Consider the following 14,567-nt stretch of genomic DNA (forward strand, 5'->3'; position numbering starts at 1 on the left):
CCCTACTCTACTTCACTCTGTTCCATTTTTTTCCTCCAGAACTTCCCATTTTTTCCTCATTACCAGCTTTATCTTTCCCAGTGAATGCTCTCATAGAAACTTGCAATGCAGTCAGGAGCCAGCACTGATCATCTACCATTTGGTCTTATTTGCAAAATACTGCAAAAAAAAAGTCACTATTGCAAAAAAGTCAATGTGCAGCTCAATGACCATTTGCTTTTGTTCTTAGGTAAAGAATGTTTTACTGCCAACCTTAAAATATATCAGGCAGTAATGCTAGCATGAGCTGACATTTATTGGCCATAAACAGGAAGACTTGGGAAGCAAGTACCTTGCCCCAGTGAATTAGGATGCCGGTTCCCAGCCTTTTTGGTATGGTGACCTACAAGTTCAAATTTACTTAGTATAAATGACCCAAACTTTTCACACAAATTTTGGACTGTATGTTTGTAACAGCCATCACTGTCATGTGTTTTAACTGTAGGTTTGCCTACTTTACAACCATTTTGTTGTTGTTGTTCAGTCGCACAGTCAAGTCCAGCTCTTTGCAACCTCATAGACAAAGTCATGCCAGGCCCTCCTGTCTTCCACCATCCTCTGAAGTCTGCTCAAATTTGCGTTAGTTACAACCATTACTTAAGCTTAAATTTGCCTAATTCATAACCATTACTTAAGCTCAAACAAAAAATATTTAACACAACACTTAATGTGGAATTTGTTGAAATATTTATTGCATTTGCATACAGTATTCAGCTTTTTATTTATGTAAATGTAAGAATACAGCTATCTGATTGCAGGTTACAGCTTCATGAGCTATAAAAATTACAGACACAGTAAATGGATCCTGCTGAACCTCAAAGGCTACTAGATGTAGCTATTGGCTATTTAAAATTAAATTTTAAAAAACAGCACCAGAATTAATGCATCCCTGTTGCATCCTTGTCAGAATGCACTATCCTATGTGTGTCTACTCAGAAGTAAGTGTCTATTGTCAACAGGGCTTACTCCCAGGTAAATGGGTGTAGGATTGCTTTGTAAGAAAGTTCTGTTGAATTAAATGGGATTTACTTCACAGAAAACACACAGAAGTAGAAGGGATTTGGCATCACCAGCCCCAGCCACTCCATTTACTTCTTCTTTGACACAGAGATTGAAAAGGTAGACTATGTGGGGAAAGGTTGAGATTTACTTGGGTTGCTTCCTATTTATCTAAAAGTTTCAGATTTCAAACCAGAAACTCGTCTGTCTTACAACACTGTTCTAGAACTGAAGGATCTTCCCCAACCAAATTCTATTTAACTTCAGTGGAACATTTCTTTTTGGAAAATCTTTCCGAACATTAAGCAACTTCTGTTTACTTCTGATTGTCAGAAGTACATCCTATCCAGAGTCCCAGATACATTCTCTCTGTCAGTGGCTGGTACAAGGGAGAGATTGAACCGGGTATTTTAAGCTTGTGAGATACAGGCTTGGGGAGCACATCAGAGAGATCCTTCTTGGACTGAAAAATAATATATGACAGGAAGGTACGAGAGGATCATTCTATTCCTCCACTAGTGCTACCACACTCATCTCAGACCATCCTCACCCAGTAAAACAGCAACTTTAAAAGCCAACACTGCTAGTCAGTAGCTCATGAATAATCAGAACTGATTTCTTTAACAAGCTTTAAATTGAAATGGAGTGTTAGCATCATGACTAGAGGCTGCTAAGTGCTCATCCTCCTCCTGGATAGGCACCAAGCAGACCCCCATAGCACCCCCACCCCCAGTCTACATTGGCTCTTTCTTTGCAGAATATTGAAGAGTTGGGGCCAGAAGATGTATATAAGTTATGACTTCCACAGCCATCAGAGACATTGAGTCAAGGATAGCTCTGATATTTCTCCCCTGTGGACTATCAAAGTATATAATCCTGGCACCATTGCCCATGACTCCACCCCCAACAAGTATACAAGTGCCTTCTCATACACACAGCCTGGGAGCTGTAACTGCATCAATCAGGGCGGGAGCAAGCAGCAGCAAGAAATAGCACATCTGAAGCAGGCAGGAGCAGCAGCTGAGGAAGGTCATTATGTTGGCCATTTGTTGTAACTGCAAGAGCTGGCACAGCTCACAAATGGGCTTTTTAAAAATAGACAAAAATACCTTAGTGACTGCTGAGAAACAGCATTACTATCAAAGGAAAGTGGGAGGAGGCCAGAGAAAGGAAAATATGAGGGGGAACAATGGAGCCAACTGCTGTGCAGGGCAAGAAGGTACATGTGTTGCTTCCCAGGCACAGCTGCAGCTTCTGCCTAGTTCACAGTGGACTGTATGCCACTCCCTTCACCTCAGCATGAGTTCAGCTGGATGCCAAGCAAGGAAGGGAAGGGAAAAGCCACCATGATTCTACAAGAGCCTGTGACCTACTTCCACAGGCTTTGCAACCCACTTTTGGGTCATGACCTACAGGTTGAGAAACACTGGATTAGGAGAATCTGGAACTGGTGTAGTCTGAGCAAAGAATATAACATTGCTTTAGTGGGTTCCACAAATAGTATAGTAGGGTTCTTACAGGTCAGAATTACATTTTTATAGGAAGAAATCTCTCACCTTTGAAACAATTTTCCTGCTTCTATGAACAATGTCCAATCAGAAATTAAAAACTAGAATACTCTCCAAGTTTCTTGCTCTACATTCATGAAGTTTCATGCAAAGTGCTCTTCAAATATTCATGAACCACATTATAAATGAAAGAGAGAAAAACACTCTTTTACTAGGTTGAAGAAGTAAAAGATCCCAGGTCATCTAGATATGAATGTGTTAAGAGACATACAGTGCTATCTTAAACAGAGTTATGCCCTTTTAAATCTGTAATGTACTGAGTTGCGAGACGGGTTGAAGGCAACATCCTTTATTCAGTAGACCATTACAAGAGAGGGAACACGCAGGCCGGGTCCTGCTTATATACACTACCCGGAACTGCCCCCCAGTCTGACCAGTCCAATCCTGGTCAGTCAAACTTCCCGCCACAGATCTTGATGGGCGGGCGTCTGGCGAGCTACATCCGGGGACCCGCGGGGTCGCCTCTGTAGTGATCGCCATGCGGTACATCAGCTTATGTTTCAAGACATAACACTCCTCCCCCCTTAGTTCAGGACACATAGTCTTGCAAGTAAGCAGGGGCCTTGCATTCCCTGGTCCACCTCCTTTGGGTTACTTGTGGATTAGGAGTGGTCACCGTGGCTGCCGGGGTCGCAGCTGCTGTGGCGGTTCCCCTGCTAGGGAGTAATTCCGGCCTATGGTTGTCTGCGCCCTGCTGCTCTGCTGGTGTCCCTACTCTTGGGGTTTCGCCCCCACTCCGGTGTGGCCCTTCTGCCCGCTCGGTCGGAGATGTCGGCAGAGGCAGGATAGCTCTCCATGGCGGGGTGGCTGCTGGTTCCTCCTCGTTCCGTACTGCAGCCGGCTCTTCCGGCAAAGTGCAGTGGCGCATCTGATCTATATGCCTCCACAGAATTTGGCCCCCCTCTGTTGAGACAGGCAGGACCCTGTCACGCGCAGCACTCGACCCGCTACCCACTCGGGGCCGCTAGCGTAGTTCCTGGCATATACCGGATCCCCCGGAAAGAACCCCCTAGACGCTTCCCTGATTTTGGGAGAGCTGCGGAGATCGGTGGCCCGGTCAGGATGCAACCAGTCCAGCCTAGTGATCAGCTTCCTTCCCATTAACAACTCTGCTGGGCTCACCCCTGTGACTGGGTTGGGGGTGATTCTATTGTCAAATAGGAAAACGGCCAGGCGGTGGTCCCAGTCACCCTGTACTATGCGTTCCAGGGTTTCTTTAGTGGTGCGTAGCATCCGCTCTGCTTGGCCGTTGGTGGCCGGATGGAAGGGGGCAGACTGTATGTGTTTTATTAGGTATCTCTGCAAGAACTCCCGGAATTCCCGGGAGGTGAACGCGGTCCTGTTATCCGAGACGATGGTGTCAGGAATCCCGTGTGTGCAAAGGATCCTGCGCAACGCTCAGACCGCCGCCGCCCTTGAGGTGGAGGCTACCGGGATAACTTCCAACCATTTGGTGTAAGCGTCCACCAGAATGAAGAATGTTTGGCCCTGAAAAGGTCCCGTGAAGTCACTATGTAACCTAGACCACGGCCTCCTATTGGCTTCCCAGCGGTGGACTGGGGCACTGGGTGGTTTGGGCCGGGACTCCTGGCAGGCTTGGCACCTTCGAACCCACCCCTCGAACTTTTCGTCCATTCCCAGCCACCATACATAACTGCGCGCGAGGGCCTTCATCCGTACAATCCCAGGATGCGTCTCGTGTAGGGCCTCCAGCACTTGCTTCTGCAATGGGGGGGCGGGGGGGGAAACGATCACCCTGCTTCCCCAGAGAAGACACCCCTTGTGCGAGGAGAGTTCTTCCCTGCGAGATGTGAAGGCCCTGAATTCTTCGGCCTGTTTTCCCTCGGGCCATCCCCTCCCCACCCAGTTGAGAACCCGCGCGAGTATTTTGTCCCGCCCCGTAGCCTTCGCTACCTCAGTGGCATGTAGGGGTCTCTCTGGTAGTGTTTCAATGAGCTTCACATGGTGGGCTGGGGCCGGGTCCAGATCCATGGAGGGCAGCGGAAGGCGACTGAGGGCGGTGGACCAGGGCATATGAGTAAGAGTTCAGGAACTGATTCCACCGCAGGACGTGCTGCGACAGAATCTGTGGTGTCTGGCGGTCTGGGGCGAGGAGTCCCAGGAGCGGCTTGTGATCCGTGGCGATCGTAAAACATCTACCGTACAGGTAGTCATTAAATTTATGCACCCCTGCCACGATTGCCAAGGCCTCCTTATCGATCTGGGCATAGTTCCGTTTTGTGGGGGTCAGGGTTCTGGAGTAACATGCTATCGGGACCTCCCTCCCATCCGGGAGTTGGTGGCCCAGGACAGTGCCCACCCCATATGGTGACGCATCACATGCTAAAACCACCAGCAGGGCTTCATCAAAATGGTGGAGCACGTTATTGGATACTAGGAGCTCCATGACCGCTTGAAAGGTGGCTGCCTGCTTCTTTCCCCAGACCCACGGGGCGTTTTTATCTAAGAGCTTATGTAGGGGTTCTTCTAAGGCCGCTTTGTGGGGCAAGAACGAATGATAAAAATTTAATAACCCCAAGAAACTTTGTAGCTCCACCCTGCACGTGGGGGCCGGGGCCTGGCCTTGGTTTTGTCCGCCGTCAGGTGGATCCCTGCCGTGTCCACTGCAAACCCCAAGAACTCCACCCTTGGCACCCTGAGGGAACATTTTTCCCGCTTAACTTTCAGTCTGGCCGCCTGGAATCTGCGGAGGACCTCTCGCAGTCGGTTGCTGAACTCCTCCGCGTCTGGTGCGGTGATCAGAACGTCGTTGAAAAACGGTTGCACCCTGGGGATCCCTTTGAGGAGAGAATCCATCAGGCTCTGAAAGACCCCCAGAGCCACACTCACCCCAAATTGTAACCATTGCACTCTGAAATCCCCCCTATGGGTCACTATGGCTTCTGCCGTCTTGGCGTCCACTGGGAGCTGCTGGTATACTTGGGCCAAGTCCAGCTTCCCAAAAATCTTTGACCCCGCCAGGGCTGCCAAAACATGACTGACTACTGGGACGGGGTAGGGGTTATCTTGTAGTGCCTTGTTTATGGTGCACTTGTAGTCAGCGCATATGCGCACATCCCCATTAGGCTTCACCGGGGTTACTATCAGGGTTTCCCATGTGGCGTATGAAACCGGTTCTAGCACTCCCTGGGCTGTGAGGCGGTTTAGCTCTGCTTCGATTTTGGGCTTCAGAGCGAATGGAACCCGCCTGGCCTTTAGCTGTATCGGCCGAACGTGGGGGTCAAGGGGTAAGGATATGGGAGGATCCTTGTAGCACCCTAGGGCCCCATCAAACACCTCCAGAAATTCCCTGCACACATGCTCAATCCCTTGCGTCCCCAACTGCTGCACCCCCACAATCTGAATCCCCAACGGACGAAACCAGGCCAGGAGTAGCAGAGTGGTGAGCTGGCGTTTGACCACCAGTATATCCAGGTTCCCCCTAAAGCTTTTAAACTCCACCCTCACCGTGGCCCATCCCAGGATCTGTACAGGGTTCTTTTGGAAGTCCCGTAGTATGAAACCAGCCGGTCGCAGCCTAGGCCGGCCATGTGGGCACAGTTTTCTTAGGGACTCCTCCGAAATTATGGAGATGGAGGAGTCCGAGTCCAGTTCCATCAGGCAGGGGTTTCCCTCGATCCTGATCGATACCTTGACCTTGTCAGGGGTATTGCTGGGCAAGTTCATTACCTGCAGGCTGGTCGAGGCGGTCGAGTAGTCCTCGGTTGAGTCTTGGTTGGTGGACTGGCATCTGCAGCCGGCCTTGGCCCGGCAAGCCCGTGCAATGTGGCCCATTTTTCCGCAGTTCCTGCAGTCCACGTTGCGATAGGGACAGTCCCGACACTCGTGCGGGTCCCCGCAGCTCACGCACTTGGTGCTGGTTGGCTTTTCTGTCGCTCATGGCCGCTGTGTCGCTCTTGGTCCCGTCCCAGGTGGGAGGCATAGCTGGTGCATCTCCTCCTTTTCTGGGTGGCTCTGCGCCGTCTCTTCCTGGTGAACAGCTTCTGCCCTCGGGTTGTTGAAAGCTTTGGTGGCTCTATTGAATGCTGTGGCCTCGTTGAAGGTGCCCTGGAGGGTGAGCTCTTCCCTTGCGAAGAGCCTCTGCTGTAGTCTTTCGTCCCTCAGGCCCCAGGCGAAATGGTCCCTCAGGGCCTCCTCTAGCTTGTCGAAGCTACAGTTTCCCGCTATTTGGCGGAGAGTGGCCAGGTATTCGGCTGCCGTCTCTCCCGTCTCTTGGTCCCTCTTGTGGAAGAGGAATCGGCGGGCGATGATTGAGGGCTGGGACAAGAAGTGCCCCATGAGGAGTCGGACTATCTCCTCATACGTCTTCTCCGTGAGTCTTGCGGGAGCCAAGAGACCCTTGGCAATCTCGAATGTGGCCTCTCCGCAGACACTCAGGAGCACGTCTCTTTTCCGGCTGTCATCTGTTATCATGTTTGCTCGAAGGTAGCAATCGACCCGCTCCGTGTAGGTCTCCCACCTCTCTGGTTTAGTGAGGTTGAACTCTTCGAGGCGACCGGTTGCTCCGCTCTGGTAAGCCATGGTGCTGCAGCGGCTGGTGCTTCCGTTTCCCTGGACGGCGTGCCTTCTCCGTCTCCGGCCAGCTCCGCGAAGGTCCTCTTCGGGAGTTACCTGGCTAGAATCCACCTTCGTCGCCACTGTAATGTACTGAGTTGCGAGATGGGTTGAAGCAACATCCTTTATTCAGTAGTCCATTACAAGAGAGGAAACACGCAGGCCGGGTCCCGCTTATATACACTACCCGGAACTGCCCCCCAGTCTGACCAGTCCAATCCTGGTCAGTCAAACTTCCCGCCACAGATCTTGATGGGCGGGGCGTCTGGTGAGCTACATCCGGGGACCGCGGGGTCGCCTCTGTAGTGATCGCCATGCGGTACATCAGCTTATGTTTAAAGACATAACAAAATCCATTAACATCATTGGACTTAGGGTGATTCCATTTTGGATCTCAGTGATATAACTAATTGTTAACAGTAATTTCAGCTAGGGAGCAATAGAAGGAACAGATAGGCCATTATGGCTCCTAGACTAATGCCCACCTCCCAGCTAAGCTGGGTCAACCTGGTGGAAGAAGGGCAATGTACAGCCCACACTATACCTGCATACTCACTGGGTAGGTAGGCTGCCTGTTCCTCCCTCCTGGGAACAGGGTGGGGCAGGGGTAGGCAATCTGTTTTTTCCTCCCTCCCTCCCTCTTTTTAGGAGGGGAAGAGACCCATTTCTAGTACTGTTTTTCTTTACCTGTGTGCCCTGGTCATGGGGGTGGGGTGGGGATTACAATGAAGACAAAATAGTTTTTCACTGAGTTTAAACAGGTCATATTGTCAATTGTCTTCCATCAGCATCTGAAGTGGTAGGTCTGGATTCCAGTTTTTTTAATTCAAACTCAATGGGTATTATTCAGCCAAAGTTAAGTGCATTTAAATCCCACTAATTTAAATTGAAGAAATATTAATTTCTTCTTGCTCTGAAATAATGGTACTTGTGTGCTCAGCTTAGAGTGAGTCATATCCTAATTTTTTGGTATCCTGTTTAAAAATTTTAATCCTATTTTTAATTGCACAATTTGTATTTTTGTACATGCTATACATTTATACTTATGCTTTGAAAATCAGTTTTTCATATAATTCACATTGGGTTTTGGAACATTTTTTTAAAGATTAGCAATTTAAAATCCAATAAAAAATGAAGTTTCTAATAATAATATCCAGAGGATTCCATCCTAAGAAAAACTTCCGGGCAATAAGCCCAACTGACTAAAATGGAACTTACCTCTGAGTAGAACTGTTTAGGCTTGCTCATAACGTTCGTTTGACCCCCTCCTTGCCATTTTTGATCATAACAGAACATTATTTGGCGTTTTATTTCAGTATTTGGTTAAATGGAATTCATATTATTTGCATAGATCATTGATGAAATAAGATTTTGGCTACTTTCCAAAGCTTTTAAATAATGGTATTCATGTGCAGAATGTGCATATTTTGATACTATATACAATGTTAAATGTGCTATGGGAGGAGCAGGTATTTTATTCTCATTCAGGATCACTATGAAGCAGTCTGTCTGATATTGTAGATACTAGATGGATGCCATTTTTCTAGCTCTGGTCTTTATCTCTGAAAGCAGAAGATGCCACTTTTATTTTTTATTCCAGGGCAAAAGCAGCTGAGACCAATATTGTATGCTAGAGGTTTTAACATGTGTGTTGTACTCACATGCCATCAAGAAATGTACAGCACATTGCTATGTGTATTTTCTCAAAAATTAAAGCCCACTGAGGATTACTTCCAATGAAGTATGTTTAGAATTGAAGCTCTAGGCTCCTTTTCCCTATGGACCCATTGCTTTCCACAAGTGAAGACTATGGAAGCGTTTTAAAGTAGTCACGGCTGGAGTTGGCTTGGGAGCTGATTTTCTTTAAATCTTAGCAATACTTTCTATAAAGCCTTAGCAATTTCTTAGTTTTCTCATGAAAGTTATAGATGACAATTATTTATATATTAATCATGCATCCAAAATAATAACTGGACAATATAAATACAAATTAAAAATAAAGCAGGGCCTGCCCATAGGCTTGTAATCAGAAATGAGAGAGGACATGTTGGGGAATAAATGGAAAGAGAAGAAAACAGGAAGTAGTGATGTGCTGAAACCAACAGTGCAATGTGAAGGAGTTCTTTGTCCCTCATATACACTTGTGAAACATAGTAGTTATCATTAGTTTCCTAAGACGCTGGTGTGTGTGTGTGGGGGGGGGGGTTCTTGGGGTTAAAGGAGGCCAAATATTGGAGATTGGTGGCTGGATTTCCCCTTCTTGTTACACCTCTCTAAATAGCAACCATAGAGATAGAGGGAAAGGAAAGTGGACTGGCATTTGCAATCCTTAGTTTCCCCCATCCCAACACAATGTAAACACGGCCCCTTGGGAGCACTGTTTTCTTGGTAGGGGAACAACATGCACCACTGGGAAATTACTTATTAGCAAAAGGGACCAGTTGCTTTAAAAATTCTCACCCAAGGCTAACAGTGCAGCTTTCGTCAGAGTAAGCCCCATTGAACAGAGCTTAGAAGGCCTCAGTCAGGTTGCCCCGCAGCTAATAGTTAAAGAAGATTAATAAAATAGGAACTTTGATCAGGACCTTTCAGTGTTTTGCTTATTTTAACCTTTGTTTTTCAACCCATTTCATCCCTATTTTTTTAAATCAGACCATTTTTTAATAAAAAATGTCATATTCCTCCATATGATTCTTGATCACATTTTTCTCTGAAGAAAGTATATTTTATTCTTCCTGCTAAGGCAGCCTTTCATAGAAACATGAGCACCTGCCTCCTTGTGCGGGTGGTATGAGCCACCAGCAACCTCCCACTCCACGTTTAGCATTTCTGCCCACTTCCCCCTAGAGCAGTGTTTTTGTCATGCTTTTAGTCATAAACCAGACCTATTTAGTATTCAGTAATGTTATTTTCAAAGCACGGTAGTTTTAAACCAGAGTGAAATTAAAAGTAGGAGAGTCACTTTTAGAAACAATAGTTATAGGCTTAAGAAATTAATTCTTATTACTAAACTAAAGTTCCTGTGAGTCATATTGAAGCTAATATGAAGTGAGAAGAAAAGAGATATAATGGGATTAAATTAGATAGTTGAGCACTTAAAAGATGATTAATAGTCTAAACCTAAATTAACAAAAATATTCCCATGCAAATTATACTAGCAATTAGCAAAGATAATTTAGTATAAAGAGTTGTGTTAAAAGAGGTTTCAAATAGAATTTAAAGATTAAGGAAGATTAAATATCCAAACTTATTCATAGTTATCAAGGTGTGGTCACTTGTGTTTGTCGAAGAACACCAATCAGCTTCTGCTGCCTTTTCCAGGGTTTATGGGCCATACTTGAAACCTGATGATTCAGAGCTTAGAATGCAACACACACACACCCCCAGCAGACCTGCAAACCAAACTTGTTTTCATTCTTCAGACCACTTCAGATGACATCACAACTATAACTATCTACAGCTGTCCTCCTCTCTGCAGATTAAAAATTCTTGACTTTAGCTTGGATACATCAGTTCTTCTTCAATATATGGTGCTGTGCTGGGCTTGACACGTATCTTATCTCATTTATTTATTTATTTATTTATTTATTTATTTATTTATTTATTTATTTATTCTATAATTTATATCCCGCCCTTCCCACAAAGTGGCTCAGGGTGGCTCACAACATATCTTGGAATTATGTCTAGTGTTCTCTATAGATAATAGCTGGAATATTACTTCAACCACAGTTGCTAAAAGCATTGCCAGAGGAGATGTGTGTACTAGAAGTGATGTTACACTTCCCTTGGAGTTGGGAGTAGTTCTCTAAGGACTAAGATGACTCAAAGTTCATTTTTAAGCATGACGCATCACGTCTCTGACCTCTGGCTTTGGTAAGCCAAAGTACTGAGCAAAGCTAAGAGCAGTTGTTAAAAATGACTGACATTCCTGCCAAGGGCAGCAGCTTTGGCTTTCCCCAAATGCTGTGTGGCAATGTTGCACCCTTTCTATCCCCAGTGGACTCCCCCACCCCTGCCCAAGCCCCTCCAGTTGCATCCTCCTGTCTTTGGGGAGAGGAGAACCTCAGAAAACCAGAACCCTTGATACACACCTGTTCTCTCCAGCTTCTCACCTTGTTGCTACCAGGCATGCTCACAAACCTGCATCTAGCATGTGGCTATAGGAAATTCACAGCAACATCAATCAAGCTCATTGCTCATGTAAATACAATTTACAAAAGGCCTTTGAAACTCTCATACATGAGACATTAACTCTGTTCTCTCTTTTCTTTTTTGTATAGCTCTCCTCTTGACTCAAGGTAAGCAGTTCCCTCTGCTTTGTTTGTTTAGCTTTGCTCTGTTCTGTTCTCTCCATGCTGGCTTTGATTTTATTCCAGACTTCTGTGTGGAACCACTTGAACACAGTTACTAACAACAAAAGCTGTTCATTGAGTCTCTGAACCCCAGAGTCTTGACAGCCATATTTTATCTTTTCTTTTAACTGTAGGCCTTAGGGTAATATTAGTACAGGTCTTGCAGATTGTGCTTCACCATCATCCACACAAGTGTTGCATCACCTACAATGACAATTTATTTAGAAGCCCCTTCACAAATCATTTGACACATGACATTTGGATGGCAGTGTATCTTGAAAAAAGCACATTGTGTTATTTAGCATCATGTCATGAAAACCTTGAATGGCCCATTTCCACATTAAAGGGGCAGGACATTTCCCCCCTGTGCAGTTGACAGCCTTAGATTTGTGATGAGAGCAAAGGGGTTGCCTGAACAGTAAATTTTCCCTATACTCCTTCTCCTTGCCAGATAATGTGGTTACAAGAAAGTGGGAGGATTTTTTCACCTTCCTTGCATTGTTGCTTTTAATACCAGCCTTTTAAAAAAGAAGGAGCCCTTTTACTTCTACATGGTGCTTCTATTGTGGAACAAGTACAGAAGATTCAAATGATATTCCTATTCAGGCTATTCCATCTCTGATCTCAGCAAACAGTGCTGAGGCAAAGTAAAATGATGCCATTTAGAGCTGGCCCCTCCTACAGTGCTTTTATCATCATGACAGAATAGGGAGCTTCAAAGGAGCCCCCTCCCCGGTCAGGTATCCTATTGCCTGGCCTTAATGACTGACAAGACTAACCTATGAGGGTTCAGTAGGAGCCTTAATTCAGCAGGCATTATAACCTTAATTCAGCAGGCATTCAGCAGCCGCCCTGAGCCTGCCTCGGCGGGGAGGGTGGGGTATAAATAAAATTTTATTATTACCGTATTTTTCGCTCCATAAGACGCACCTGAGCATAAGACGCACCTAGTTTTTAGAGCCGTTTGTGTGAATTTAGAGGCATTTGTGTGAATTTTTTGCAGTATTCGCTCCTTAAGACGCACACACTTTTCCCTCCACTTTTTTGGGGGGGAAAAGTGAGTCTTATGGTGCAAAAAATACTGTATATTAACCATCCATGAAACATGGCTCAGGACTCTCTAGCTGTGGCTTAGACTCTAGTGGGTACTGAGGGTGACAAAGCATTGTTTTGTGTGCATCTGTTCCCTCAGTTTAATGAACTCTAGATCCAAGTGAGCAGCCGTGTTGGTCTGAAGCAGTAGAACAAAGCAGAAATCAAGTGGCACCTTTAAGACCAACCAAGTTTTATTCAGAACGTAAGCTTTCGTGCACTCTCTTAAGCACACTTCATCAGATGAGGGGATCAGGTATTGTGAGCTGAAATACAAGCAGTCTGGCAAACTGAACAGGGACATTGGTTTTTTATCTCATTACATATGCTAAACCCACTCTCAGTGAGTATAGCTATACATCCATAGTATTCCAATGTATTTCTCTTTTATAATAGTGTATCAGAGTAATGTTTTATATTGACATACTCAAATAAGGGATATTGGCTATTTATCTCATTACATATACTCAACCTATTTTCATTTTATGTATTCTTGTTTTCTAATGGCAGACTAGAATTATGTTTAATATGTATAGATTGATGTTGATAAGTTGATTGGGTGGACTACAAGTTGGATATACATGTCCTTTTGTGATTCACCTAGATTTGCAAAAACACCATTTGGCAGGGAATTTTATTACCTTTTATGGCTATCCAGACCAAATGACCTAGCCACACTGTTTTATGTGACCATGTGACCAGTTAGTTTGCCAGACTGCTTATTTATTTATTTATTTATTTATTTATTTATTTATTTATTTATTTATTCTATGACTTATATCCCGCCCTTCCCATAAAATGGCTCAGGGCGGCTTGTATTTCAGCTCACAATACCTGATCCCCTCATGTGATGAAGTGTGCTTAAGAGAGTGCATGAAAGCTTACATTCTGAATAAAAATTGGTTGGTCTTAAAGGTGCAACTTGATTCCTGCTTTGTTTTAATGAACTCTGTTACTGGAGCAGGATATAACCAAGCCTCTTGCAAAACAGGAATTGCAGCTGTTGCTTTCAATCTCTCTTACTTCCTCACTATGGGCTTTAGCTTGATCCTGCTTGTCTGTGTGCTTGCTGTACGGCTTTCCCACTCAGTGCCTGAGACTCTAGCCATTCTAATCTCAGACTGCCAAGTGCTGGTTTTTGGCCTTTAAATTGTAGTGCAAAATATATTTCATAAATTGAGAATCTGTCACCCAGTGTAGCAAACCAGGCTGGCATTTGTATATTAGAACCTCCACCTTTCCCTTTCCTGAAACTAGGTCTGAAGTACTCAGAAACTATACAACTGTACAGAGAATGGTAAATACTTATCCCATTGGGTCAGAAAGAGCCCCTATAAACCTCCACCAAATTGTCCTAAAAGACTTTGCTACAGAAGACATTTCAGATAAAGCCATGTTTGGCATGCCTGAGTTGCTGAAATGATAGAGGACAGCCAGGATTTGATTTAAAAAGTAGTTTAATGATTCAGCCAGTGATTCCTGCCAGTGAATCCCCTCACTCACCATCCCTGAGGTTGAGATAAAAGAAATGAATGTCTACAACTTGGGTTATATCCTGAATTCCTCAGGGAAAGATACTTAAGCAAATGATTTGTACAGCTCTTGCTGTCAGTGCATGTGACTGTCCGGCCCATGGGGACTGGTTTGTTTGTTTTTAATGGCTGCCTTCACATGGCAAAGGGGGTCATCTCACTTTTTGGCACTAATAGCACCTGCAAATTTGCAGGCCATCGTTCAACATAAATTTAATAGATTTAGATTGAGAAGCATGGAAATGATTCTGATTGTGGCAAGTGTGTCAGATGATCTGTTCCATGTGAACAAGGAGCCACCAGGAACAGAAGGAAAAAGTTCCTGCCACATGCAGGGGAATTGTACCCTCCAGAACTTACCAGGCCTCTTACACTGATGAAGCCACACTGGAACCAATCAGGTAACTGGT

The 14,567-nt window shown here is 45.2% G+C and overlaps 1 protein-coding gene across 4 annotated transcripts in view; it reads left to right on the top strand.

The window, feature by feature from the left end:
- SLC8A3 (solute carrier family 8 member A3) overlaps positions 1-14,567 on the top strand; it is a 314,593-nt gene that overhangs the window by 252,923 nt on the left and 47,103 nt on the right. For all 4 annotated transcript variants that reach the window (XM_060262073.1, XM_060262075.1, XM_060262074.1 and 1 more), the window contains one exon: positions 11,462-11,479. In XM_060262073.1, the coding sequence (XP_060118056.1) occupies positions 11,462-11,479 (18 nt within the window). The remainder of the gene's footprint in view (positions 1-11,461; positions 11,480-14,567) is intronic.

Source organism: Heteronotia binoei, chromosome 21, assembly GCF_032191835.1.
Source record: "Heteronotia binoei isolate CCM8104 ecotype False Entrance Well chromosome 21, APGP_CSIRO_Hbin_v1, whole genome shotgun sequence".
NCBI classification, from domain to species: Eukaryota; Metazoa; Chordata; class Lepidosauria; order Squamata; family Gekkonidae; genus Heteronotia; species Heteronotia binoei.